At 43.6% G+C, this 27712-nt stretch overlaps 1 protein-coding gene across 1 annotated transcript; it reads left to right on the forward strand.

Annotated features, from left to right (window-relative positions):
* The first annotated feature begins 255 nt into the window (after positions 1-255).
* On the forward strand, positions 256-27712 carry atp10a (ATPase phospholipid transporting 10A). The gene is made up of 21 exons (XM_083671256.1): positions 256-852; positions 6698-6902; positions 7883-7968; positions 10015-10121; positions 10253-10384; positions 10925-11055; positions 11197-11449; positions 11621-11838; positions 11937-12131; positions 13371-13929; positions 16818-16921; positions 17414-17540; positions 19040-19224; positions 19673-20036; positions 21653-21729; positions 22956-23081; positions 23685-23885; positions 24385-24465; positions 24707-24811; positions 25900-26087; positions 26375-27712. Exons 1-21 carry the CDS (start codon positions 425-427, stop codon positions 27048-27050), a joined length of 4548 nt encoding a protein of 1515 aa, XP_083527382.1. The 5' UTR covers positions 256-424; the 3' UTR covers positions 27051-27712.

Genomic DNA, 27712 nt, shown 5'->3' on the forward strand with positions numbered 1-27712 from the left:
TTGGTCAGATTTCGTCAGAAATGACGAGTACCCCTCCTTTCAGCTCTTTCGTTATTGACTTTGCGCTGAAACTGCACAAATTCACTGCTCTTTAATGCATCGAATGGCCATTGCGTGGCCAGTATATGGCTTTAAGTGTATCCATATGTTCTAGAGATCGTTGATTACGATGTAAAAGTTTGTAGTTTTGTTGGAGTAGATACTCGCTTTCAAAGCATCCTCAGCTGCATTCAAAATAGATAAAACTTTCCTCTGCCTAATGTGGAAAGAAGAGAAACCGAAGATATGAGTGTAAAGGAGAAGTTTGCGTGAATAGGGAATGATATTTTCATTCTACAAACGTAAAGCAGCATGATTACATAGGATTTATCTATTTCTGAAAACGGAGAAGAAAACTAAAGTTTGGGAGAGTTTGACGCAAAGTATGGCGCGAGAGGTTGGAGAACCCGGAGTGGTCAAAGGTTCTAAAGTTAAAAAGCAGAGAAAGAAGAAAAATAAGAAGGAGAGCAAAACCAGGACTGTGCATTCAAATATCTTGAATGATCGTGCCAAAGGAGAGGATATTCCAAACAGACACTATGCAAACAATAAGATTAAAACGACCAAATATACACTTCTCTCTTTTTTACCGAAGAATCTTTTTGAGCAGTTCCATAGGTTTGCCAACGTGTATTTTGTTTTCATCGCATTACTTAATTTTGTTCCAGTTGTCAATGCATTTCAACCAGAACTGGCGTTGGCCCCAGTAGTCTTCATTTTGTCTGTCACTGCTATCAAAGATCTATGGGAGGATTACAGAAGACACAGATCGGATAAAGAAATAAATCACATGGATTGTCTGGTCTATAGCAGGTATTTATATTGGCAATGTTCACTAGCCTAGCCTACTGCACGAGATCGTCTAGGCTACTTCACAGTCGTGTCTGTTGAGTCAACACGTTTCTTTCATAAAACGGATACAATTTTGTTACACTCTTTGTGGGACTTTCACTCGGCTATTGTTACAACATCGGCTATAATGTAACCCTCTGTGTATCAACAAGTTGCTCTGGTGTCAAATCCAGGCATCATTCTAACGAGTCACCGAGATTAACTTCAAACCTTTTAACATAATCTATTTTGCCCCATTTTCTTGAACCGGAGAACTAACACAACAACATCTAAATCCAGAAAATATTGATCCAGAAGACATGAACTTTCACACTTGGGAAAACACTAATTGCTGCTGAAGTAGTTGTCCCCTTCGGTGTAGAATGGTGGTGATGATGGTTGTACATACCAGGCCTCAGGTTCGGTCTTGTACAAGGGAGGTTGGAAAGGAGATTTGATTTTGGGTTTTAATTATACCTGTTGTGTTCATTCAAGTAATATATAGGTCTTACTCAGACTATGACAACACTTTTTATGTGTATGCTTGCATTTTCTGCTCATGGGATTTCAGCTGGTACATATTTACTCCATGGACATTTTGAGACCTACATGGTCTCCAGTTTACAAGTTAAACAATGATTAAGTTAAAATATTTGCATATGTGCCACATCAGACAGGTTTTATTTGGAAAAACAAATTAAGCAGTTTAATGTAAACAGCTGCTACACACTTGGTGTTGGGAAATTATGGCAAAGAATGCCAGTTAATTTGTCCCATTGACATTGTTACATTTTTATTTAGGAATCCCACAGGGTTGTGTTTACCTTTTATATGGAGAGAGACATCATCCCTGTTTGTCAATGGCTTACAATCTATGGGTAGCCCAGTTTCTAGAGTACATCATCTGAATGCAGGTAAACTGTTGTTGGTGCTACCATGACATTGTCCAACCATGACTCAAAGTTATGACCTGTCATGTCCCTTGAGTTGCTGTGAGTCATGTGATTCAGTGCCTGTTCAAGTGTAAGGAAGGGGCCATAGAATAGGTAAATTGGTAAATTGGTAAATTGAATCATTTTGATATTGATGTTGTTTTTAGGGCACTGACACTTGACTCACTTACAACTAAGCACCACTAACTTGTGGCATATTGTAAGTGGGAGGAGAAATGTAGAAACATCCAGATATCCATTTGTTTCCCACTTTTTTAGCAAAATGCTAAAAATGAATGCTTAGTAGTAGGTGCAAGCCATTCATCCAACCCACAAAATCTACCGTATCTAACAATGGCTATAAGGTGTTAGTGTAGCAATGGCAGAGGTTTTTTGCTGTGTAGGCCACTGCATTTTTTGTCTCAACACTTACTTGAAAGTTACTTTTTCAACCTCTGATTTCCCTGAAAGGTTCCCTGATCGGTTCACCTAAAGTTGTATTTATTTTCCTCAGTCTCTGTGTAGAGAGGCTGTATTTCCCTAATGAAAAGCAGCACTGTCAGCCATGTACAGGGCATGATTCATGGTTATCAAAAGGCTCAGTGTTTTGTGACTTTAAAATTTGAGCTAGGCCTTGACTGAAGCTGTTCTCAAGGTTGGGCATAATTGGATTTTCTTCTGTGACTACTGCTGTGGTCAATATTTTGCAAAATATCCCCTTTACAAACCAGGCAACACTCATTGTAAGATGAGAGAAGTCGAAACATTAGAAAAGTTAGAAATTAGACGCTCTGTTTTTTTTCTTCCTTTGGTCACCTACAGGTATATGGATGTAGTTATCACTTCCCCAATGCTTTTCTTTCATTTAGGCCTACTTAAGTGACCGCAAAAGACATCCAACCCCCCACAGCTGATAATGACCCCCATTATTCATAAGGTTAATTTCCTTGCAGTGCAGCAGAAGGGCTGACATTGGTGGGGTAGAGATATCCAGAATTATCAAAAGTGATCATATTTACGAAGAATGGAACATGGCCTGCGTTAAGAGAATCTCAGATAAAACTTTGAACTTTGAACTTTGCTTTCACTAAAGCCAAATAGGGTAGGTTACCTCCCTTTCTGCAGATTGGTTGACCTCTGTCTCATGGTCCCAAAATACTGTAACTCTTTTGGAAGGAATGAAATTCACTTTGGAACATTTTCTATGTAGTCTCTTTACTGTACAGTAAACACATGTTGATGCACTGTATGCTTATTGTTCTGTCCTCAGGGAAGGATTTGGGTGTTGGTTAGTCTTAAACAACATTTCATTTTGTGCTACTTTAATTAAAGGGATAGAGGAGCATCACAATAACCACTTTACGACAGCGGTGCCAGTAACCTAATTTCCACAGCGGGGCTAACTGTGCGTGCCAGTGCGTGCCAAGGCCGATTAGTTTTTCCACACTCACTCCCGGGCTTCAACAGTGCTTACTTCAGAAGTGCTTTAGTTGGCTAGTGAACTTGGTGGATGGCTAGCATAATCCAAGTTATAACTCGCTGTAACTACATAATAGAATTTATTTGAATAATGCTTTTTGCAAATAAAATTGTCAGAGAATAAAAGTGCTGAAAAGTTACCAGAACCTGTTGGGTAAGCGGAGGCTATTTGACGTGTTCCTAGTGGCTAATATTTACTAAAAAGTGGCTAATATTTACTAGTGGCCAGCTAGTGCACAAAGCACAGGCCTAGCGGAGGTAGAGGAGCCCTGAGTTTTAAAGAAAATGTCGCCAATTGTCACCATGACTCAACAGAAAGTTATTAGTTTTCTTTTGCTGTCTAAATAGCCAGGAGATGTTTAAAAATGTGAGCAAATAAGCAAGAAAATAGCCTTTTATCGGACCAGGAAGTAATATGTCAGAATGATGAACTACTAATTCGTAAACACAAGTGATAAATGTATACACTAGTGCAGTGCTTAGTGATGTAAACGAACCATGCAGAAGGTAATTCGGAAACAATAACCTCATCCCTCCCTTAAAGCCATGTGATTACCCCCAAATACGTCACTCAGAGGAAATCCTCAAACTTCCAATACCTAGTTTTTGATATAAAGCTGTTTTCACATGCCCACTTGCTCGTAAGGTGATCTGGTCAACGGAAAAGCAATTGCCCTTGGCATGCACAGCTTTAACCCTGAAGTGGAAATGGGGCTATTGAGCCATTTGTGCAGTGCGATAAACTCCATATCACCCTCTGTGGCCATTAGTCTCTCAGACAAGATTGAGTAATACACTGAAATACTCCCATGCTGAAGCTAGCAGAATGACTCAAAACAGCCTCAATTCTTCATGGCATTGATTCCACAAGATGTTGGAAACATTCCTTTGAGATTCTGGTTCATGATGACATGATTGCATCACGCAATTCCGCAATTTTTCAGGTGCACTTTCAAGCTGTGAATCTCCCGTTCTACCACATCCCAAAGGTGTTCTATTGGATTCAGATCCGGTGACTGGGAAGGCCACTGAAGAACACTGAACTCATTGTCATGTTCATGAAACCAGTTTGAGATGACTTTTGCTTTGTGACATGGTGCTTTATCATGCTGGAAGTAGCCATTACGAGATGGGTAAATTGTGGCCAAGAAGGGATGCACATGGTCAGCAACAATACTCCAATAGGCTATGGCATTCAAGCGATGATTGATTGATATTAACGGGCCCAAAATGTGCCAAGAAAACATTCCCCACACCACCTCCACTATGATAAGGTGTACAGGTGTTCCTGAGCATTTTTACACACACACACACACACACATTTTTACATTTATGGCATTTAGCAGATGCCTTTATCCAAAGCGACTTACAACAATACATTTGTTTAAGTAAGTGAATCATCTATCCAACAGTCATCATAAGACAAAGTAATCAATGCTCACACCAGGGGCCATTGGCAGTTGTAATGCCAGTGGGCTATTTTTTTTTAAATTTTATTAGCAGGAGAGAACTTGTACAGGGGGGTAGCGGGGGTGAAGAGGTCTCTGGGGTTGGGGTTAGGGTTAGTATAGGGGGGGGTAGTGAGGGTGAAGCGGCCTTTAGGAGGGACTGTTAAGATGTAGCCATACATACATACATATACATATATTCCCAAACATTGCTTTTTGGCAACTACTTTTTTTTTTTTTTTATGTAGCATGCTGTCCCCAAATACACTTCCTTTTACAGTCAGGTCGTAGAGGGTGATCCGTAGTAGTCGTGGACTGGAGTAAATATTGTGTAAATGAGTATGTAACCAAAGCAGATTTGCCAGTAAAAGGCACAGCCTTGACATGCATCTTGCTTTTGCTTGCGTTCAATGCCCGGAGACGTTGTTCTAACCATAATGTTGAACCTTCCGCAACTGTAGGTTTTAAAGACACTTGAAGCATTCAAAGCTGTTTTTGTTTACCATACTTTATGAGTAGAGATGGGAATAGCAAACCTTTGTTATCTGGGTCATTTTTACTCTGAGAGCCAGAGGATTACTTTGTTGTTTGCTCTGTTTTTCTTTCTATTTCTACCTAAATCACCCAGTACTGTTAGCCAATTAGTGCAACCCCAGGCCCCATCTGGAGGTAAATAGTCAGATTCCTCTGCAGTCTCAGATTCATTTATCCCCTAATTTGCATGTACATGTACTGTTCAGTATCTTGTACCTGTGGTTCTCATGCAGGGTACAACAGCTCACCTGTAGTCCCTTAGTGTGTTCTAACTCCAGGTTGTCTTTGCAACCAGGTCTCTCAGAAAATGTTCAATCCTTTTGTTGATAATACTGTATGCACTCTCAGTGGTATTGTGCATTTAAATCTTAGTTTAGTAGATTTTATTCAGGTATTTTTCAAGAGATCTGGAACATTTCTATCACATGCATGGCCAGATACACCACTCCATGCATGTTGGAAAGAGAACCTTCATAAGAGAGAATGGAGAGAACAGATAAGCTATCCAGTAATGCATGAAGTGCTACATTATTAATAAACAACTAATCGGCAGAGTTTTACAAGCTTCAACGCTCATGGATTGGTTTTAGACTACTCCTACTACTACTCCGCTACTCCTATATCTATAGGGGGAATGCATTATTTAGCAATTTTGCTACCAAGAATAATGAAACCTATAGAAAGGTATCCTTATAGCATGGAATTTGTCAAATATATGCAAGGGCATCCAACTATGTGTACTCCTTCTTTTAGACATACTCAAACTAAGGACCGTTGTGGTGTGGCGAATCCAGTGTATAGGCCTTTAACTTTAAAACTGGGCTAAGAATAGCTAGCCTCCCTTGAGTGAAGTAATTCCCTCAAACAATGTTCTCCTTGTGTGAAAGACAATGTGTTGTGTCAAGTGAGTGCGAAGCTTCCTGTTCCATGGGGGGATCCAACGGCATGTCTGTTTAACCCTGTCAAAAAGGTCCTGCTCTGTTCAAAAGTCACTGCTTTTCAACTACACTTCACAGTTTAGTACTGTATTCATCTGAAGATTCATCATGCCATAGTGTCATGTAACCTATTAACATGGAGAATGTCTATTTTTAGAGGGCTGAGAGTTGTGTGTGGAGTAGCTGATTGTCAGAGTTTCCTATTTGGTCACGAAAAAAAGAGCACTCATGGTTTTCTTTGGCGGGAAATTGGAACTGAGATTGTTTGTTCCACACCCAGCCCTTCTGAGCTTTAGAGTCTTTTTCCAGTGATGTTCCCTTTTCTTCAAACAGGAGGGGATGTTTCTATTAAACTTACAGCACTAGAGTATATATTTGTTTACAATATCACTCTATGTTCTTATTTGTTTTGATTACATTTCTCAGTGATGTTATTTAGGGAGTTTGGTACAGTCATTCACAAAAAGATCACTGTTTTATCCCACATTCCCTGTAGGAATACGAGGCAGTATGTGGAGAAGTACTGGAAGGAGATACATGTGGGAGATTTCATCAGGTTGCGCTGCAATGAGATCCTCCCGGCTGATGTTCTGCTGCTGAGCTCTAGCGACCCAGACCGGCTGTGTCACATCGAGACGGCCACACTGGATGGGGAGACCAACCTCAAGCAGAGACAGGTTGTCCGCAGCTTCATCGACCTGGTGAGACAGACGCCAACTCACATCCCTCTTCCACTCTTGTTTTGGTTAATATCTAAATGTGTGAAACTAATATTAGGAACGGGCTGTGCAGGGGCTGTGGCTTGATCATCAATTACAATACTGTACAATACTGGGCTCGGCCTAATCCTAGACTAAAACACATTTTCAATAGAGACCTTGTAAAGGGGCACTTCACTATTTTTTAACCTCATGTTCATTATCTCCAGCACTGTGTCTACATATGTGAAAACAGACATTTTCTACATTCTGAAGTCAAACATCATAGGGGTAATTTCCTTAGGACCTCTTCCCATCTTTTTTTTTACTACAGAATGTAGACAATTGCCCTTTTTGACATGTGTGGACGCTGGTATGGTGCTGGAGATAATGAATATGAGGTTAAAAATTATCTGTTTCTGGGAAACCAGCCCATACAGGGATTTTTTTCAGTATTTAGCTTTTGTAATCTTTTTCTTTTATTGGTTTTATAAGGCGCCAATTTTCTTACAAATTGAGTTGCCGACTGGGGATTGAGAGGTGTTTGTTTTTTAGTTGGTGTATTCAGCTGGTCTGGTCTTTGCCCAGCTAAAATGGCCTGCCAAATCTCTGACAAAACACCAAGGTGTGAAAAAGTCACGTCCCCCACAATGTACTCCCATCCAAAGGCCTTGTTTGTCAGACCCAGGGTCATCAATATGTGATGGAAAGGGAGACGGTCAAAGCTAACTGTTCCGACTGCATTTTTAGACCTTTGACCCTGAGCCAAAAGCAAACTGATGTGTAAGAAAGCTTATAGACCTTGTGATTGCAGCCTGCCTGTTCATCAACATCCCACACACTCTCGCACTTTGATAGACCTCTCACTCCCTCTCAGTCAACTGAAACTCGATTTTATTTTAATTTTATTTTTTTGTTCACACACAGGTGAGCTAGCTGTTTTTTAAGGACAGAATGACTAAATTAAATCTTTCTACTTGCAGGATTGTGATTTTGACCCATCAAAGTACAACAGCATCATTGAATGTGAGAAGCCCAACAATGACCTGAACAGATTTCGTGGGTACATGTGAGTACATGTCTTCCCTTTTGATTTCATTTTCCTTCAATCAGGTCCCTCTTAATTACACCAAAGCTTAATTACATAGCACGGTTCATCTTTCTTTTTGTTCTCAGACATAAATTAAATTCAATGGGATGATTTTGTTCATCATAATAAATCACAGCTGGTAATAGATGTGGATAGGTCTTTCTTGTGGTTGCCTGTGGTGGTTAAAAACTAATGAACAGTTGAAATCTAAGTAACTGGATGAATGGGTGTTTCTGACCCACAAACTGAAGTTTAACAAAGTCCTCGCCGAGCATTGCTTTGCATTTCACTTACACTAGCATTATTCAGATTACTTTTCAACCCTAATATAATGTCTAATTACACAATTAATCCTTTGCCAGCACATTTGCAGAGCCTATCCGTCTTTTTTAGTGTTGTTTTCCTCCCCTCATTTTTTGATGCACTTTAGAATATTTAAATCTCAGGCCCCTATAGAACGTAATGTAATCTCTTGTCTGAGGATGTGGTGTGATTGGTGTGGCGGTAGTGTCAGAAGCCAGCGTTGAAGCTATCAGTAGTTTTGGATCAATACGACACACTGAGGACAGTCTGTACACCCACTGGTGGAGCAGAGGTCAGTCCTCTACTGGGCAGGGAAAGACATGTTTAAATGCGCATCATTTCTGCCGAGAACCAGACCATGCTGACACTGTTTCTATCTCTTTGTCTGTTACCAATGGCGTGTGACCCAACTTTCTCAACACATTGTACAGTGCATTGGCCTGGGGGAACTACTGTAGGCCGACTCTCAAAGTTGAAATGAGTGTCTGGAGATGTGCCTGGATTGTCTGCTCCATGTGTTGTGCTGTGTCTCCCCACTGAGAGCTGTTAGGATAAGCCTTTGTGCTGCAGGAGATGAGATGAAGTCCTCAGTTCTCACAGTTGAGGGGGCCTGGCTGGCTGACAGTCAGCTGACGGGAACCCACATGATTATGACATTTATTCCCAGGTTTGATAGAGACCAGATGCTGCCAGCATTTCGTTGCCAGGCTACAGTGGAGTGCGGTTAGCGGGGGGGCTTGTCGCAGCCATGTTTTATTACATTACGGGCAACGGCACCCAGTCTAATCTCAGTACCTTGCTGCGAGAGAAGAGAAATCACTCTCCAGTCCCAGACTGTGATCCATTTGGTGAGCGGGGCGAGCCATGAACCATGTCGAACGAACATCTGGGAAAAGGCCCAGGGACACAGTTATTAATCCCTAATGGCTGGGATGTGTCAGTCTGCCTGCCGACAGGGGCCAAAGGCTCAAGCCCCTATTAGTAAACATGCTGACAGAGGTGTGACACCCCAGGACTTACTGTACAGTGGAGGTGGAGACGATTAAACCACAGCTCCCAGCCCAAGACTTGTGGGCTATTTAACTAACGCAGATGTAATCCTCGATTTAGTAATGGGATTAGGGCTGACATTAAAAGCTTAGCACTCTACCACCATGGGTGTATAACACTCTGCTCTTATTTAACACTGTTCAATTAGCATTTTTTGCTTTTTTGTCAAGAAACTTATTCTTAAGTCTAGGAGGTGTTTGATCTTCCTTGGGGGTCCTGTTAAAAGCAGCTCACAGATTCGAGCCTCAATGATCCCAATAAGCTTTTAAACTTTAGGTTTTTGAAGTGGGATCCCATGGTCAGTGATTAAGTGCCTGAATGACTTCATGGGCTCGAGGGCATCAGCACTCTATCTGCTGTGTAGTGTTAGTAAGGTCAGTGGTTCTATATCAAAGGGATTTTGTGCTGAGATAAGGGGCCCCTCTGAGGGAAGCCCAGTAGTGTGATCGATTGAGGAGTTCAGCAGCAAGGAAGGAAAGGCTGAGGTGGTCTGTGCTAGATTTCCCTTCATCCTGTAGAAGTCTAGAAGCGCATTACCCCTTTTTCCTGCAACTATCAATTGTTTTAATTTAATTTAGGCTGTGTGCATTATTCTGATTAACCTACCTTTTGAATATCATTGTCACACTGAGCGTTGTGTAACCATGTAACATGTAACTCCTTGTGTGACAGAATTGATCGCAGTGGCAAGAGAGATGGCCTGTACAAAGACAACCTGCTGCTGAGAGGCTGTACCATCCGTAACACAGAGGAGGCTGTGGGGATAGTCATCTACGCAGGTGCAGTAGGCCTAGGAATCTCTCTCTCTCTCTCTCTCTCTCTAGGAATCTCTCTCTCTCTCTCTCCCCCCTCATCTTCCACAGTATGCTTGGCCTCTCTGGACTGCTCTCACCGCACAGTGTTTTTGCAGGTCATGAGACCAAAGCCATGCTGAACAATAACGGGCCACGTTACAAGCGGAGCAAACTGGAGAGGCAGATGAACGTGGACGTGTTCTGGTGTGTCATCATCCTGCTGGTCATGTGCTTGTTTGCTGCTATTGGTACGTATCATATACTGTAAGGTGTCCCTCTCGAAAACGGTGTTGATTTTATGACGGAGTTCCAGAACATACAGTAGGAAGGCAGCATATGATCATTTTGTGAACTGCATCAGCAATTTCAACAGTTGGGTAGAAACAGGTTCTCTTTCAGTCGACTCAGTTCGACATCTCATTATGGGACATAGTATATACAGTATAGAGACATAGTATAACATGGCTTGGCGGAGGTCAGCCATGCAAAGCCCTCCTGGCCTGTTCCAGGTGTGATTGAATAGGGTTTCAGTGAATAGGGTAGCAAGGGTATATGTCCCCTAGTGAGATGTCTCCCTCATCTCCTTCAGAGAACCGGGGTTACATACCGTAACCCAAAGTCTTCGAATGGTTTCGAAACATTCAGAACTCCCTTTCACTATCTTGTGTTTAAAGGAAATGAGCTTCATTTGAAAGATCCTCGCTGCTTGAGATTGTACACAACGCAATGTATACAGTATCTTGTACTTCTAAACAGTTGTATGAGTTAACCTTGTCTTGTTGTTCCAGGCCATGGGCTGTGGATGTTTCAGTATGGAGATAAGAGACCAGTGTTTGATGTCCTCAGTCCTGAAGGAACAGACTTATCACCAGTCCTGTCTGCTGTTTATCTCTTCCTCACAATGATCATCGTCTTTCAGGTATGGAACAGAGACTGGAGATTAACCAACACAAATGACACCATGACATAAAGGTGCTGTGCAACCACTGTAATATTGCCGTCAGAGTAAGACACCACTTTGTATAATACCTTGTCTCCTCTCAAACCTGCTCTCCCATAGGTGTTGATACCAATCTCCCTTTTCGTGTCGATTGAAATCGTGAAGATCTGCCAAGTGTACTTCATCCACCATGACATGGATCTCTATGACGAGGAGACAGACTCTCATCTGCAGTGTAGGGCTCTTAATATCACTGAGGATCTGGGCCAGATGCAATACATCTTCTCTGACAAGACCGGCACCCTGACGGAGAACAAGATGGTGTTCCGCCGCTGCACTGTGGCAGGGGTTGAGTACTCCCATGATGCTAATGGTGAGGGAGGCCAGTTCTCCACTATAACACACATATATTGTAAAGGGGAGAATGTGTTTCTCTAGAGGCAGTTCTATGGTGTTTTATATCTATATATATATATATATATATATATATATATATATGTGTGTGTGTGTGTGTGTGTGTGTGTGTCCGTGTGTCCGTCCTCAGCTAGAAGATTGGCCATGTACCAGGAGGTGGACTCTGAGGAAGAGGAGTGTACGTCCCGCGGTGGCACTCTGCCCAGACGTGACAGTGTGACCAGCCACCAGAGTGCCAAGGTGGTGCTGCGCTCCCAGAGCACCAAGTCACACCGCAGGACTGGCAGCCGGGCTGAGGCCAAGAGGGCCAGCATACTGTCCAAACACACAGCCTTCAGCAGCCCTATGGTCAGTATGACTCACTGACAGAGTGACACAGACACTGCTGTTGTTATTGTTGTAGTTGTCTACAATGTGGTGCTGATGAACCTGTCTGTCTTTGGTAGGAGAAAGACATCACCCCTGACCCACAGCTCTTGGACAAAGTCAACGATTGCAGCAGCCAGATGGACTTCATGCGCTTCCACAGTCAACCTCTGTCCCAACTGCCCTCTGAGCTTTCTGACATTATTGACTTCTTCATCGCCCTCACCATCTGCAACACTGTGGTGGTGTCCTCCCCAAACCAGCCCAGACAAAAGGTAAGCCCTGCTTCCTACACACACACACACACACACACACACACACACACACAGACCCACACACACCATATCAGTCTGGTCAAAGTGGAAACCCTGTCGACCCCCCAACACTTTCACACATCATCAAACAGGCAGATACTTGTAATTATAAGGGCAGAACATAGCAATTGATGATTGACTGACTGACTGATTACCAACCTGGGAGTAATTTCCATCACTAAGGCAAACAGAACATATTCTGATCTCAATAGATTGGGTTTGTGATGGGTTAGGGTAACAGTGAGCACTGAATAGTGTTGTGAGGTGTGTACCAGTGATAGTGTGCACTGTTTTGTTGGTGTTGTGTTTTGAGTTCAAGAGGGCTGCTTTCCCTCCCATATAGCCTTTTCTCAATTGTTAGGAGCATGTCTCCTTGGGTCCTCTCCTCCGTCCTACTGAAAACTCATTGGAGGAGAAGATCTAGGTTCCTCCCTTTTACATATTCTCCTCCAATGCTTTTTGAGGACGAAGCAAGTGGAGAACAAAGGAGAGGACTCAAGGAGTCGTGTTCCTAACAATTGAGAAAATATGTGTGTGAGATGTTTTTCAGTCGTGCCCGGTGATGGTTGGTTGTGTTTGTGTTTCTGTAAGCTTGGGCGTGGTCCTGCCCTTTTCTGTGGTGATTTCCTGTCCAGCTGTGTTGGCCAGCTCTCTGCCCCATCCAACCAATGCCAAACTCCCTGCACATTATGATTATACTTTATGGAATTGCACATATTATTTATGTATTCTGTTTTGTTTGGAGGTTATCTGATTATTTGATTGGAAATGTAAATATCTGTAATAATAGCACATGCTTTGATGCGGTGCCCATTGGTCTTCCATTGTTCCTTTTTTATGGGTTTCCTTTGTCCCATTGTAATTGTGCACTTTTATTCAAATGCCCTTGTGCCTAAGCCAGTCTCTGAATGATTTATATCTGAGAGCTGCTGTTCTGTTCTGGTCCCCATTGGATCACAAAGAGAGTCCAACTCTGCTGTTGTAGTACTCCAGTCTTCACCTTGAGTAGAGATGGTGAAAGGATGATAATGGGAAGGTGTGTTTGTATCATATCATTTTTATGGTATGTTTGGAACTTTGGTGGTCATCACAGGTTAGTTGAAAAAGATACAATTGTGTAATTATGAATGTAGAGTCACCAGTTCCAAACGCTGGGTGCTGAAGGAGCTTTTTTACCCTTTGTACTCTTGTGTCCTCCAGGTGCGGATGAGGTTTGAGCTCAAGTCTCCAGTGAAGACCATCGAGGACTTCATCAAGCGCTTCACTCCCAGCCGTCTGACCTCCGGGTCCAACAGCAGCAGCTCCTCCAGCCTCATCACCAACCGCTCCTCCCACAGGGCCTGCTCCAGCGTGCTGTCCTCCCCCTCCGCAGAGAGCACCCTCACCAAGCTGGACGAGGAGCGCCACCCTGGGGGTCTGGAGCACGCCTTCAGCCCTGTCCCCCCCTGCTACGAGGGCAAGCCTTGGGCCCTGGAAGAGGGCGAGCTGCGCTATGAGGCCGAGTCCCCTGATGAGGCGGCCCTAGTCTATGCTGCGCGGGCCTATAAGTGTTCCCTGGTGGGCCGTCTTCCTGACCAGGTGACAGTAGAGCTGCCTCACCTGGGGAAGCTGAGCTTTGAGCTGCTCCACACCCTAGGCTTTGATTCCAACAGGAAGCGCATGTCTGTGGTGGTCAGACACCCTCTGACTGACGAGATCACCGTCTACACCAAAGGAGCAGACTCTGCCATCATGGACCTCATCAGACCCCCTGCTACAGGTAGGACTTCACAGAACAATGCTAGGAGAGGACTGCTAACTCAAGCTATTTTTGGGTATGGTCAGATCATAGGGATTGTGATATTTCCTGGTGTTGATGTTATCGTTGTGATGGTGATGACTTAGGTCGTGGGGGTGATGACATTGATGTTAACCCAAGCTCATGTTGAACCATCTGTCAGACCTAATTCTGCAGAAGGATTGATGAATCTTGGCTGGGTACCAGAGTGGCTCCAAATTATTTGATGTAATCTCCACATGGGCAGGAGGCTTACACCTTAACAAACAGAGTATTTCAGTAGCACCGGTCAATCTCTAAGTGATTAATTGCTTTCAATTATGGCTGGTTCAGTTTCTGTGAAAAACTGTGTTGTCATACCATGATAACCCCTAATGTTTAAAACTTTTTAAAACGGTATCAGCGGTTGTTACGTTGTCTGAACCTTGGCCACATTGAGTAAGGAGATGGATGGGCAGTCTGGCCGAGATGGCCTACTCTGCATATACTGTACTGTTCACCTATAGAACTAGGTGTTTCTCTCCTTCCCACAAGCCTAGTCTTTGAATGTGGGGGTATGTGTGAACTGATGTGGAACTACTCATTATGTAAGCATTAATATGTCTAGGCTAAGTCACTACTGTTACTAAGATCAAACTATAGCCCTTTCATGGAGACTTACTGTTTTTTGTTTTTGCATGTGTGTGAGTCAGTCACAAATGTGATGTTTTCAACATAGCAATGCACTCTGTTCTCTCACAAACCACCCAGTTCAAAAGATTCCAGATTAGTCCTGACTAGTGGAGAAACGTAGAGTAGTTCTTTAAAGGTCCTAATGGCAAAGGTGCACACGGTCGTTAGTATTCCAGGCATGCAAAGAGCAACAGAGGCACTTTTCACTAATGCTGTGTACACAGTCACTAGACGCCTGTCCAGGAGTGCTTAGCAAGGACTCCCCTGCCCCACTAGATTGAAGGACTGCCACAACAACAAAATACCACAGTGATGGAGACCTATTTTGTTTTTTCGGGCAACAAAGAGTTGGTTTAAAATGGCTGAGCTCTTACTTTTGGACCACGTCTTGAAACTTTTTGTGAAGCAGCAGTCTCATTGGAAAGTGGTAACATGAAGCCAAATGTTTCAGAACATCAGGTATTCAATGGAGCAGCATTAACAGGCTTTTTAATACTTGGGTAGTGGGGCCCTATTCAATCAAACCTTGTAACTGGGTTTTTGTGATAGTTAAATGGTATAGCTCATGCACTGTTTTAATGCATGTTTGGTTAAATGGTCTCAACAACACAATGTGAATCATCTTCTTTTTTTTACTTATCCCACAACATATTCTCTTGAAAGAACTCTGAATTCAATGTGATTTATAGTATAGATATTCCATTATGAGATACAATGTGTTCCCCCTGCCTTTTGTATTAGAGCATGCTGAATGTTCATCATTTTAAGTGTCCTCTCTAGGGCAATGTCTTGGTGCTGTGTGCCATTTGACAGGCTTGTTACCAATTTAAAATTCATGGTGTAGGAGGATCCTTGAAGATTAGAGAATTAGACGACTCCTTTGGGACTTGTAGTTTCCACCCCCAACCCCGCTAAATACCACAGCCCTCAGTGCAGGAACAGTGCAGTGTCCAGGAACAGCAGCCACTGCAGGTTGGATGGGTGTGTCCTTCCATGGACAACTCTGCCTTGTTTCACAGCTGGGCTAAGGTAGCCAATCAAAGCCTAGGGTGAGTTAAGCCTCCTCGCCACATGGATCCCTACAATGAGTCCATTCAGGCAGAGGGCAACGTGGCCCACCCCTATGTCATTCTGGTAACAGTGCACATGAAATGCACCATACAGTAGGTGAAAGCCAGGCTGGGCTCCAGGGACTTTGAAGTGAGTGACTACGGCCATTTGTCATGATGTAACATGACCCAAGCCAGACCCTCCCTGCGCATACCATACCAGACCCAACGTGGCGCTAGACTTACAGCTGAAACGTCATTGAAACTACTCCTTTTTTTGTCCTGTGTGAAATTAACAGTGGTCATAACCGCCTTGTGTGTTGTAGAAATGTTGAAGGTTTGATTTAACAGAGATTTAATCACAGTAAGTGACTGCCTGTGTGTCTGGAGTTAGGATGCAGTTATGTCCAGTCTTAACATCAAGAAGTATAATTCTGGACAGCTGTGTATCTGTAGCTGTGTGAGAGAGGCTGATGTGAGAACACAAGCTTGGCACTCTCCAGTGAGACTTGGCTCATACATCCATGTCAGTGAACTGATAAACCCTATCTGTTTGTCTACTCTCCCCTGCCAGAAAGTCACTGGGAAGACTGTTGGCACTGGCAGTAGGTCCGCTCTGGCAAATGTGCCTTCTGTTCATGGTTGAATAGACATGTGATACTCAAGAACCTTCAAAACAATGTGCTCTATTCAATCTAGTCAATCAAACTTACAGTACAACATACAGAAGATTCCGGGGTAAGACAAAACAACACTGAGTCTGTGTGCTTTGAATAATTATGAATAAGACAATGCTAACTGAATGGAAAAAACTGCTCAGTGTAGATCCACACATGCTTGCAGTGCAGGATGTTGGTTTGACATACCATAGAACCTTCTAGATACCAGATTTTATTGAACAGGGAATTTGTAGCTTAAGCTCTCAATTTAGAGAGAGCTGACACAGAGTTGAGTGAGTGAAATGCAATGGAAAATGCATTTAAGCTCCGGATGTGGGTTTGTTGTGGTGTACAAGCGGCCCTCATGGGCTATGTGCAGGAAGTTATAGTACAGAGGAAGCTGGCCAATAACCATTGCTGGTGATGATACAATTTCTGTTGTTAATGAATCTTGATTTGAATGTTTTTGTATTCTCTTATTACTTTTCAGATGATTCCAAAGGGAAACGCCAAAGAAAGATCCTCTACAAAACCCAGAATTACCTAAACCTGTATGCAGCAGATGGTCTCCGTACACTGTGCATTGCCAAAAAGGTAACACTCTCAACAGTGAATAATAGCATGGGCACAATAAGGGGTCCTTTGCACCTAACTCTGATAAAACTATTTCCATGCTATGGTAGAAATGAGAAAACATGACTAAGAATGACTTGTCAGGATGGTTACTTAGCAAGTTTTTTTGTGGCATAGCACAGATGATCACATGAACCCGTCTTCGAAAGTGACATTCTTGGTGACTCAGCTGCAAGCTGTGCCATTTTCCCAGGCTGTTAATTTATGCTCTCAACACTGAGCCTCATTATAGCTGTGTTTGTACCTCCCTTGTGCAAAGCCTGTCACCATTCAATGTGATAAAACATTTTGTCAAGGTCTTACATAGAGCATCGACCAGTTGTTGCTGTTGATATCCTTCTGCCTTGTAGGAAAAGTATTGTTTTTTGGTTAAAAAGTTATCGGATTTATCGGATTTATCTAAGCTTGTGTGCGTCTGTGCGTGAATACACATTGTTGTGTGTGTGTCATCAGATTCTGAGTAAGGAGGAGTATGCAGGCTGGTTGAGGCGCCATCTGGAGGCAGAGACTGCCATCCAGGGAAGAGAGGAGCTGCTTTTTGAGTCAGCCATGCGCCTGGAGACGAACCTCCATCTTTTAGGTAAGTCTGGGCCACCCAAGAGGTTGACACTAGGGATTAAGATGGGTAACCCGGGATCCCAGGACTCTCCTGTGAACCCTCTTCACACTTCCTGAAACAGTAAAATGACAAGACCCAGGAAAGTAAATTCTCCCTCAATAGTGCAATTACGCACTAATTCCACGAAATACACAACAAGCGCAGCATCAGATTAGGCAAAAATTTAATAGCACATTATCCAAACATGTTGTCACATGGAAGCCTTTAGCCTACCATATTTACTTAATAAGTAACATCAGTAAAAATAAGTCGCGTTAAATTCAATACGCACGCATAATTGACACTACCAGGCTGCACACACAACCTGAATGCAGTTAATAAACCCTACTGGAAACCCATACAGTAGGCATATAAAATAATGTGTGCCTCTTTGGGCTGTCATTGTGTCAGTCACATTTTATAGGCCTATGCACAATGCACTACATACTGTAGGCATCTCTGTCACAGACATGAAGTCTCTTAACATTTCAGATTAGAGGTATAGAATTTTCCCTCCTATCTTCAGTCCTAGAGCCTAGGCTATTTTCCTATGCAATCCCAATCCCACGGAATGACTGAAACCCAAAATCCTGACTCCTGTCGTGCAAATTCCTAAATGTATTCAAAAGCACGTCTCTCGCTTGTTCATGTCAAAACACAGCTAAAACATTTCACCCGCTTCTCTCTGTTGTCCATACGAGTGCTTCGGTAGAGAGAATGCGTGATGACTACAACAAGCAGTATGAAAGTAGATATGGATATTTTTAAAACCGAGTTGGTCCCTGGGAAGATATAGATATATAAACAAGTTCCACTCTTCATCTCTGCTTTATTCATGAGCTGCTGTCTGTATAATCACCAACTCGATTTGCCAAATATAAGAGATATTCTGTCATTTGTCCAAGGAGGTTATCTAGCAAACTGACTAACTTTGGTAATTTGACTTAAAAAAAAAAAAAGATGGCCTACTGCTGAAATGTGCTGAATTAACTAAGGAGCATGCCAAGGCTAGAAGTTTATGAACAGCCTGTTTCGCAATTCACGACAATGTCATTGTCTATCAAAAAAGATAGTTACTCTTATCATTACTAAATATCTGTTTCATTTGCTCTGACATTTTTACATAGTGGCCCAGCCAAGTCAACAAGGTGGCAGAGAGCCCCTCTGACATTATTTGGGGAGAACTCTGTGTGACCAAATCTCAGGGTGCATATTAATTATTTCTGGTATTGAAATTTGGAAAATATGAATTGCTAGTTGACACAAGTTGGAGCACAACACTGATGGTCTGGATCCCTCATACACTTGTTTCTGTTCAGAGAGCATGTCTTGTTGAAGAGGAATGCCAGTTCCAGGAAATGCCAATTCCTTCCAGTGCCAGGAAGGGCACGTATCTGTTAAATTTACATATAGATAGAACATCTGGTTACAGCACTAGTTCTAGGAGAGTTAGTCATAGCTGTGTTTCTATGCATCTGTAGGAGCTACAGGCATTGAGGACAGGCTGCAGGACGGTGTACCGGAGACCATAGCATCACTACGGAAGGCTGGACTACAGATATGGGTGTTGACAGGGGACAAACAAGAGACAGCCATCAACATCGCCTACGCATGCAAGCTGCTGGACCCAGAGGAGGAGATCATCACACTTAACGCTGACTCCCAGGTGACCACAGCTGGACCTGTGCTGGCATCACAACAGTCAGCTACTCAATACACTCAGAAACATGATTTCTACTGGCTAGTATACTACTACTACACCAACACTAGTACTACTGGGGGGACTCCGCACTTCTGCGCTATAGTTATACATATGAATTAATCCCTTTTTGTCTTTTTTCATCTAATTATAGAGGCGTGTGAAGTGTGCCTAATGTATTTCTAAATACACACGTTGTCTTATAGGCCTCTATCTGTGTTGGATTCAGATACATTTTTTGAAAGATGAGAATGGGAATATCAGGAATATTCAGATTCTTCAGTTGGCTGTTGATGGCTGACTCCGCTTGATACGTTTGCCTGGTTGCCAGATGTTGTGTGATGGGTGGGGCCTTGTTTGATATTGAGTGTGTGTCCTAGCTAACCCCAGCTCCCTTTCTCTATCTCTGCATCAGGAGGCCTGTGCAGTGCTGCTGGAGGAGAGTTTACATTACATCCAGGCCAAATTCCTCTGCAGCTCCCCAGAGCAGGCTGCCAGGGCCTACCACCAGCATGACTTTGCGGCCTTCGAGATCCTCCCTCCCTCCTCGTCCTCCTCGGCCGCCTCCTCCCACACCACTCCCTTCCTGGTTCACCGGCTGGGCCTGGTGATTGACGGGCGGACATTGGCCTATGCCCTGGACAAGAGCCTGGAGGACAAGTTCCTGGCCGTGGCTCGGAGCTGCAGGTCTGTGCTGTGCTGCCGCTCCACCCCTCTGCAGAAAAGCATGGTGGTCAAACTGGTGCGCAACAAGCTGAAGGTGATGACGCTGGCCATAGGTAGGTACCAGTTTAGCAACATCCGCTGCTACATGCTAATCAGTGCACATACATGGAGTGCAGGTTATTTTCTGTTAGATCTTGTCTGGCCATTGTTTTTGTTGCGTGTTATTTTCAAGCAACTCTGTTATTAGAGGGCATTGGAAAGGTATTTGTGTATTTGCCGTTTGAGGTAAAATTGTTCTCTAGAATCTGAATTGCTTTTAGGAAGCATGCCATATTGAGACCAATATGACAACCTGCACAAGCAACACACTCTAAAATTTGTCTCATTTTACAAGGCCACTCAGCAGTTTCCCAACTGTTCACAGTACAGGGTCTGCTCTAGGTCAATAGACACCATTCTTCTTCCCCTTGGTTTTAAGGGGTTTTAATCAGTAAATAATAAATTACCTTATTTCGCTTTTAAATGTTATGGTGTTAAATCAAGACCACCTCAAGTAGCAAATGAACATGGTCCATATGCAACAATGGAAGGCCTTCAGTTTGATGCTGGCCTTCAGTTTGATGCTGGCTGACATTGAACATGGTATGGCAGGTATTTGTAGATGGAGACGCATTTGTTCTCTAGATTAAAATGGTGTTATCTTTGGCCATTTAGTGGTGTGTAGTAAAATATGTCTAGATTCTCGAGGTTTACCTGAAATGCAGTACAGTGTGTTGATAATATTCCAACAGTTTGTCAATGTAATTGTCTTAGCGGTAGGTAGCTATTACTAGGTGATTGGTAGATCACTCACACAAGGGAACCAACACTGTTGTTATGAGTGATCTCTGCCGTTAAGCTCAGAGAAAACAAGAGCTGCTTTAAACCACCGCAGCAGGTGATTCTGGGAAAATAAACGAGAATCTGAAGGGTGGATTGCCTCAAAGCGCTAAAGCCCTCGAACCAGAGCATCCCCACAAATCTCCTCACCTCGCCTAACAGAAATGTCTCCATTTATCTGAAATATGTTGGCTACATGGTTGTTGCTGGTGAATACTTAAAGAGACTGCTGCCTGGCTGGAATACTACATCCTTCTGAGGAAGTGTTGAGACATTTTACTCCAGCACCAGCTTAACTTGACCACCATAAATAACACATTATCTATCAGCTTTTCAGCACAGGTTCAGAAACATTTTTTACTTCACTTTGTTCTCGACGTAAAAGCAACAGCAAAAAAAAAAAAACAAGCAACAAAACTACAACATATCGTCAGACAACACACTCAGTTCATGTAAGAAGCCACAGCGCAATTTCACTCAATGGAGCGATAGTGTAATAGAGGTGGCATAAAGAAGCCACTGTGACTTACAGTGGTCCTTCCCCTGTTTGTTATTTGTTACTGTGTGTTATTTGTTGCTGCTGCACTTGGGAAGCTCACAATTTTGCCTGGCGAGCGCTTTTCTGTCATTGCTGTGTTAGCAGTAAGGTGGAGTGACTTAGTAGAGAGGGATGGAGAGCTAACACCCTTTACTGAGTGCTTCGCTCTTGCTCCCTCCCTCTCTCTCTCTCTCTCTCTCGCTCCCTCTCTCTTGCTCTCTCGCTCTCTCTCTCACTTTCGCTCTCTCTTTTGCTCTCTCTCTCCCTCTGTCACACTCCCCTCCCTCCCTCTGCTCACCACATTAATCTCAGGTGATGGGGCTAATGATGTCAGCATGATCCAGGTGGCTGACGTGGGTGTGGGCATCTCGGGACAGGAGGGCATGCAGGTAAGGAGAAACGTTGAAGAGTGGCCCAGTCGAGCAGGAGAGGGTGAAGGTTGGGAGTGGTGGGGGAATTGGGGGGGGGGGGAGAGAGAGTGCAAGACAGTGGTTAATGGTTAAGAGAGAGGGAGGGGTGATATTTCCAGTCAGTGTCCTTAAAGAGTTGATGGGAATTGATAATAACGGTATACCAGTCGACCATCCACCCCCAATGCAGTATGCATGTATCCCTGCCCATTTCCATACAGTCCCAGGTAGTTTAGTCCACATGTCAATGAGTCATGCTTGGTCAGACTAGTTTGCCTGTTTCCTACCTAGGTGCAGTATATTCTAGACCAGCCTCTAGAACAATTGCTCACCTTTAAGCTCTACTCCAAGGCCAATACCATAGATAAGGGTAGCAGCAGCCTTTGTAATGGCCATGTCTCTTGACCCCATTCCCTCAGTCTCCCCACACCACCACCACCCCCACCCATTGTGCTAGCAGCACCATGTTCCAGAAAGGTGACCGTGCATAGCAATGAGGGGGAAGAACTTCCAATTAACCTGCAGGCAAGGCTTTCCAGGCAAGCTGCAGCGCGGCACATCTGTTAAAGACTCAATATCCTGTCTTTAACTGGGCCGCTAGATTAATCATTGTTAATAAAACTTGGTCTTAATGAGAAGGCATTCACTCCTCTGGAGTCCAGAGTGTGCTGCAGATGCACTTTTCTCTCCTTGGGCCCCCAGCACACGCTAGCATTATGATTAACAGGCCTCTCTTATATTAGGAGGCTCACTCCCCATGCAGCCGTTTAAGCCCCCGTTATTGAGGCGCAGCAGAAATTAAATTACTGTACAATGAGGCATCTGCTGTTATTTTTCTTGTTGACAGTTAAGGGTGACAGTTGTGATGTTACCGCACAAAGGGGGTTAGCATTATCATGTGAAATGTAGGTCATTCAATCCAACTTAAGTAGACGAAGAGGAGGGTTTTCTGTCACATTGTGAGAGATAGACAAACACTCACTGCACTATATGATGCTTGCTTCTGTCACTGTGGTAAAAAGATGAAACTCTTTGTAGGGTTGTCCTTTTGTAAGGCTTTTACAGTCCTAAAAGACTTCTTGATGATTCATCAGGGTAGAAACATGCTAATACAGCAGCCAGCCAGCACTTCTGAATGACTATGGAGCTAATAACACTGATGTGTGTGCTCAGTATTGATTACAAGTCCTTCTTGTTGGCTGCAGGCGGTGATGGCCAGTGATTTTGCCCTCCCACGCTTCCAGTACCTACAGAAGCTTTTGCTGGTCCACGGCCACTGGTGCTACTCCCGATTGGCCAACATGATCCTCTACTTCTTCTACAAGAATGCTGTAAGTCTCTAGGTTTGCCAAAAACATTGCTCTATGATTTAGTCTACTGTGTGGTTCAGGCTTCCATTTCAACCAGTTTAATTTGTTCTTATTATCTGATAAGGTGTGTAAACATGCATTTGATCCAATACCCTTAAGCAGGGCCAAGTGAAGTAATAGTGGAGTACTACTGAGTACTTGAATTCATCTTGAATTCTCCTACTGAGTACTTGAATTCTTCACCAGCTTAGATTGAGCTAATCATTTTGCCATTGAAAGATACAGTGTGCGTGTGCCTTGATGAAACACTCTACATACTGTACACATGGAAATTGTTTTTTTAGACTATTATCAACAAAACCGTCACTACATGACATAAACAAGGTTCTGTAGGTACATTTTCTGTTGCCGATTCACATTTGTCAGGTTTGTTGGCTATGGCATCATTGTTTATTCCATGGGGCTTAATAAAAGGATCTAATTGTCTGTACTTCATTTTAACCTTTATTAGTGTGTATACTTGTGCAGCCACGAATGCATCCTGTATTTACAAAGATTCACATTGTGATGAAAGAACAGCTGCACTCCCTCAGTCCACCCATTCTCTTTCACTCTTTTTTTCAGATGTTTGTAGCCCTCATCTTCTGGTATCAGTTTTACTGTGGATTCTCAGGGTCGGCCATGATTGACCAGTGGTATCTCATCTTCTTCAACCTGATGTTCTCTGCCTTCCCACAACTCATTACTGGCACCCTGGACAAAGACGTGTCAGCAGAGACTCTCCAAGAACTACCTCAGCTCTACATGAACGGACAGAACTCAGAGGTCCCAACTGACATCTTTATGTTGATAGTCATTAGATTACAGACATTTTAGCCACTGTTTCATAATGACCTAACCAAATTAAAGGGCATATATTTGTTGTTTTGTAGCCTCCACTAAGTTCTAGTATATTACCTGTAGACCTTCCGGGGTAATATTCTCTATTTGACCCAGCCTGTCAAGAGACAACTGTAAAAATCTAGGGCCAGGGAGATTGAGGACATGCACTGTGTTTGTAAAACCCAATTATGTAATCATCGAGCTGGGTTGTCCAACAAGGAACAATTCAACTGAAGTTGTTACTTTCATTGTGCCTTAGAGGAAGACTTGTATTATTATCAGTCGTGAGTCATAACTTTATACAGCTCAATTAGAAAGACAGCTCATGACACAATATCCAGCAGATTCTGTTTCAGGTCAAGTGGCTTCCTGGTATGAGGTTGTCAACCGCTTTTTGTTTTAGTGTGTTAATGAAGTGCTCTGTTTTGGTCTTTTGTTTCAGGAATACAAGCCATACATGTTCTGGATGAACATGATCGATGCCTTCTACCAAAGCCTTGTCTGCTTCTTCATTCCATACTTTGTGAGTTTGTTGAGTCTGCACAGTTACCATGTAGAGAGGCCTCAGTGATCCTGACTGGTCAGCGACTACATCCTCTCTCTCTCACTCTCACTCACTCACTCTCTCTCTCTCTCAATCTCACTCTCTCTCACTCTCACTCTCACTCTCACTCTCACTCTCTCTCTCACTCTCTCTCTCTCTCTCTCACACACACACACACACACACACAGTGAGCTCTCTCTCTGCCTCTGTTTTGTCTCAGGCGTATGCTGACTCTAATGTGGATCTGTTTACATGGGGAACTCCTATCACCACCTTGGCCTTATTCACCATCCTACTACACTTGGGCATCGAGACTAAGACCTGGGTGAGCAAATTGGTTTTTACTTACTTTCAAACCCTCACATGACAAATTCATTATCTCCAAATTGAGTGTGTGCTACTTTTGTGAATCAATTGATCTGAAATCCAATAAAGACAGTTTAAACTCGCTAAAGAAGGCCTTTAGCTACCAAGTTTTTACAAAATTTGGGGATTTTCAGTTACGAAATCAAGTAATGGAGAAATGTTGATGCAGATACTCTCTCTCTATAGCAGTGCTACTTTTCTGCCCTCAAATCAGCTCCTTGGCTGTGTGACGATCTCCGCTCGGTGGAGGCTGACAAGCCCATAGATATTTATGCATTAAGTCTGGCTGATTAGATTGAACCAGAAGACGCCGCAGCATCAGAGACTATATATCAGGCTGACAGTTAGTGCTGCTGCTGTCCAGGTCCTCTGCAAACTGTCTACACCGCATTACGCTACACAACCGCTTGACACAGGCACAGGGGCTAAAGTCACTGTTTGTTTTTCTACGCATTCCCACAAGAGTTTTTCCTCCGGTATCCATGTGTGATTCTGTTCTATACCTGCTAAGATGGTCCTAGTTATGAGCCATTTTAAATTTATGACCCTGCGTCGGATTAGAGCTTTTTCCATTACGCTGGTGCTGTAAATTTCAGCTTGACAAGTTTTGTACATGAAAAATGTCATTTTTTTTACCATGCTGCCTTCCTGGACATGATGGCCTCTTGTGCAGAGGAGCCCATATCCACTGCAAATGGCACCGGTTAAGAGTAAATGTTTCCAAAAGATCTGCTGGCAGGTACATCGCTCCCTGCCTGTCTAGGAAAATTAGCACATGCATCTACAAATGGCTGTGAAAGTCAGTTAAGGGCATTGATGGTGAGAGACGACAGCACTCATCTTTCCCCTCACTGTCCTCTTATAGTCATCGTTGTAGGTGCTGTGGGTATTTTTAATGTTTTTGTTTCACACGGCCCAACGCTGTGGTGAGTCAGTGCCTTGGCAAACTCTGAGTCAGATGGTTGACTCACGTAATCACATTTGGTATGGCTCTCTCTCTCCCTCCCTCTCTCTCCCTCCCTCTCTCTCCCTCTCTCTCCCCTCCAGACTTGGATGAACTGGGTGTCCATCACCTTCAGCATTGCCTTGTTCTTCACCGTGGCTCTGTGTTACAATGCCTCCTGTCCCACCTGCTACTTGCCCTCCAACCCCTACTGGACCATGCAAAGGCTACTGGGAGATCCGCTCTTCTACCTGCTCTGTGTCGTCACACCTGTAGCTGCTCTGCTGCCCAGGTTGTTTTTGTGTGTGTGTGTGTGTGTGTGTGTGTGTGTGTGTGTGTGTGTGTGTGTGTGTGTGTGTGTGTGTGTGTGTGTGTGTGTGTGTGTGTGTGTGTGTGTGTGTGTGTGTGTGTGTGTGTGCCTCGCTCAAGGGGCTTATGCTATTGTTAGAGCCTTGAGTTATGCCTGTTATTCACAGCAGATGCCTTCTTATGTTTATTCCAAGGAACTGGTATTTATAACCCAGATAGCGCTGACTGTAAGTGTGTCCTGATGTCTGGCTTTGCTCTACTATCTTCCAGATACTTCTACAGGGCGTGTCAGGGCTCACTGTTCCCCAGCCCTGTCCAAGTGGGAAGGCAGTTGGATAAACTCCCTAATGAAACCCGCAGGAACATCCTCAGCCTGAGCAGGGCCAAGGTGGGGTCACAGTTTGGCCTCCGACCTCCCTTCCTCTCCTTCGCTGGGCCCTTCCCCAAAGACTACAGCCACAGAGCCCAGCAGAGCTTCTCCAGCTCCAAGAGCCCTGAAGGCTGCCTGGACTCAGTCTTACGAGGGGAGGATGCAGGCAAGTCTCATAGGAAGGGCTCTGGCAGCCCTGCAGGCCTCACAGACAGTAAGAAGGGCCTTTCAGATCCCTACACACTAGCCTCCACAGAAACAGATACTCTCCCTTACACCAAAGAAGCCCCCCGGACTGGGGCAGACCACCTCCAGCCCCCTCCTAACAAGGACTGTGAGTGTCAGGATACGATATTAGACCCTTCGGATCTGAGTCTGTCGAGCTGGATCACCGCTACACCTCTGCTCAGTCAGGCAGAGTGCGTCCAGCTGACTCTGCCCCCTGCTGGTGGCTCGCAGTGTGCTGCCTATAAGAGGAACTGTGAGGAGACGCACAGGCCTGACCATGGAATCCTCCCCACAGAAAAGACCTCACACTGTCCCAAAGAACACTCGCTCCAAACCACCTTACTATGATGTACTATATATAGTCTTAATGATGTTACTCTATGATTTTGCACGATAGCTTTATTGAATTTTATTATATTTTTCAAGAGGATTATTTTATAAAAGTTATAAATATAGGTACTCAACATGTATTTTAGATGTATAAAGCTCAGCAAAACATTTTTGGGGGAGAGTTGAGAATTTACGCAACTGGACAGTCTCCTCCTGTATGTTTGAACTCTGGAAGGAATTGGAGGAATTTGTTTGAAGCAAGAGCAGACCAGAGGCATTCCATTATCAGTTTATTTTTTTCTCTCTGATAGGAGTAGAATTAGGTTTTTGTCTCTGATGGGAGAAGTACGCTGTACTGCTTAGCATCATATTCATTCCAACAGCTGTACCTGTATATCCATTCATCTTAACTGTATCAAGAGCCATGGTGTGGCCTTGCTCTTCAATGTTGAATGTGTTCACCAGCATCGACCCATACTAGTGCTGCTGCAGTATCTGGTTGAAGTGAGTCCGTTTTGAGAATCCTTGTGCCTTTAAACACCAGTTGTTACTGAGAGCTATCCTGAGATAAAGGTGACAGAAGGGAGGTTTTATAGGGGTGCCTTTCCGACGCTCCAGAGACCTCCATAAATGATGTCATTGGTCATGATTTCTCAGTAAATCGTTAAACTTTGCCTTTA

Source organism: Argentina silus, assembly GCF_951799395.1.
Source record: "Argentina silus genome assembly, chromosome: 6".
NCBI lineage: Eukaryota > Metazoa > Chordata > Actinopteri > Argentiniformes > Argentinidae > Argentina > Argentina silus.

Bases quoted from the DNA above. Each gene is read 5' to 3' on its own strand.
- atp10a (XM_083671256.1), top strand. From the start codon at position 425: ATGGCGCGAGAGGTTGGAGAACCCGGAGTGGTCAAAGGTTCTAAAGTT. The intron at 7,969-10,014 runs GTGAGTACATGT...CTTGTGTGACAG, and splicing joins AACAGATTTCGTGGGTACAT to AATTGATCGCAGTGGCAAGA. The intron at 23,886-24,384 runs GTCCCAACTGAC...CTTTTGTTTCAG, and splicing joins TGAACGGACAGAACTCAGAG to GAATACAAGCCATACATGTT.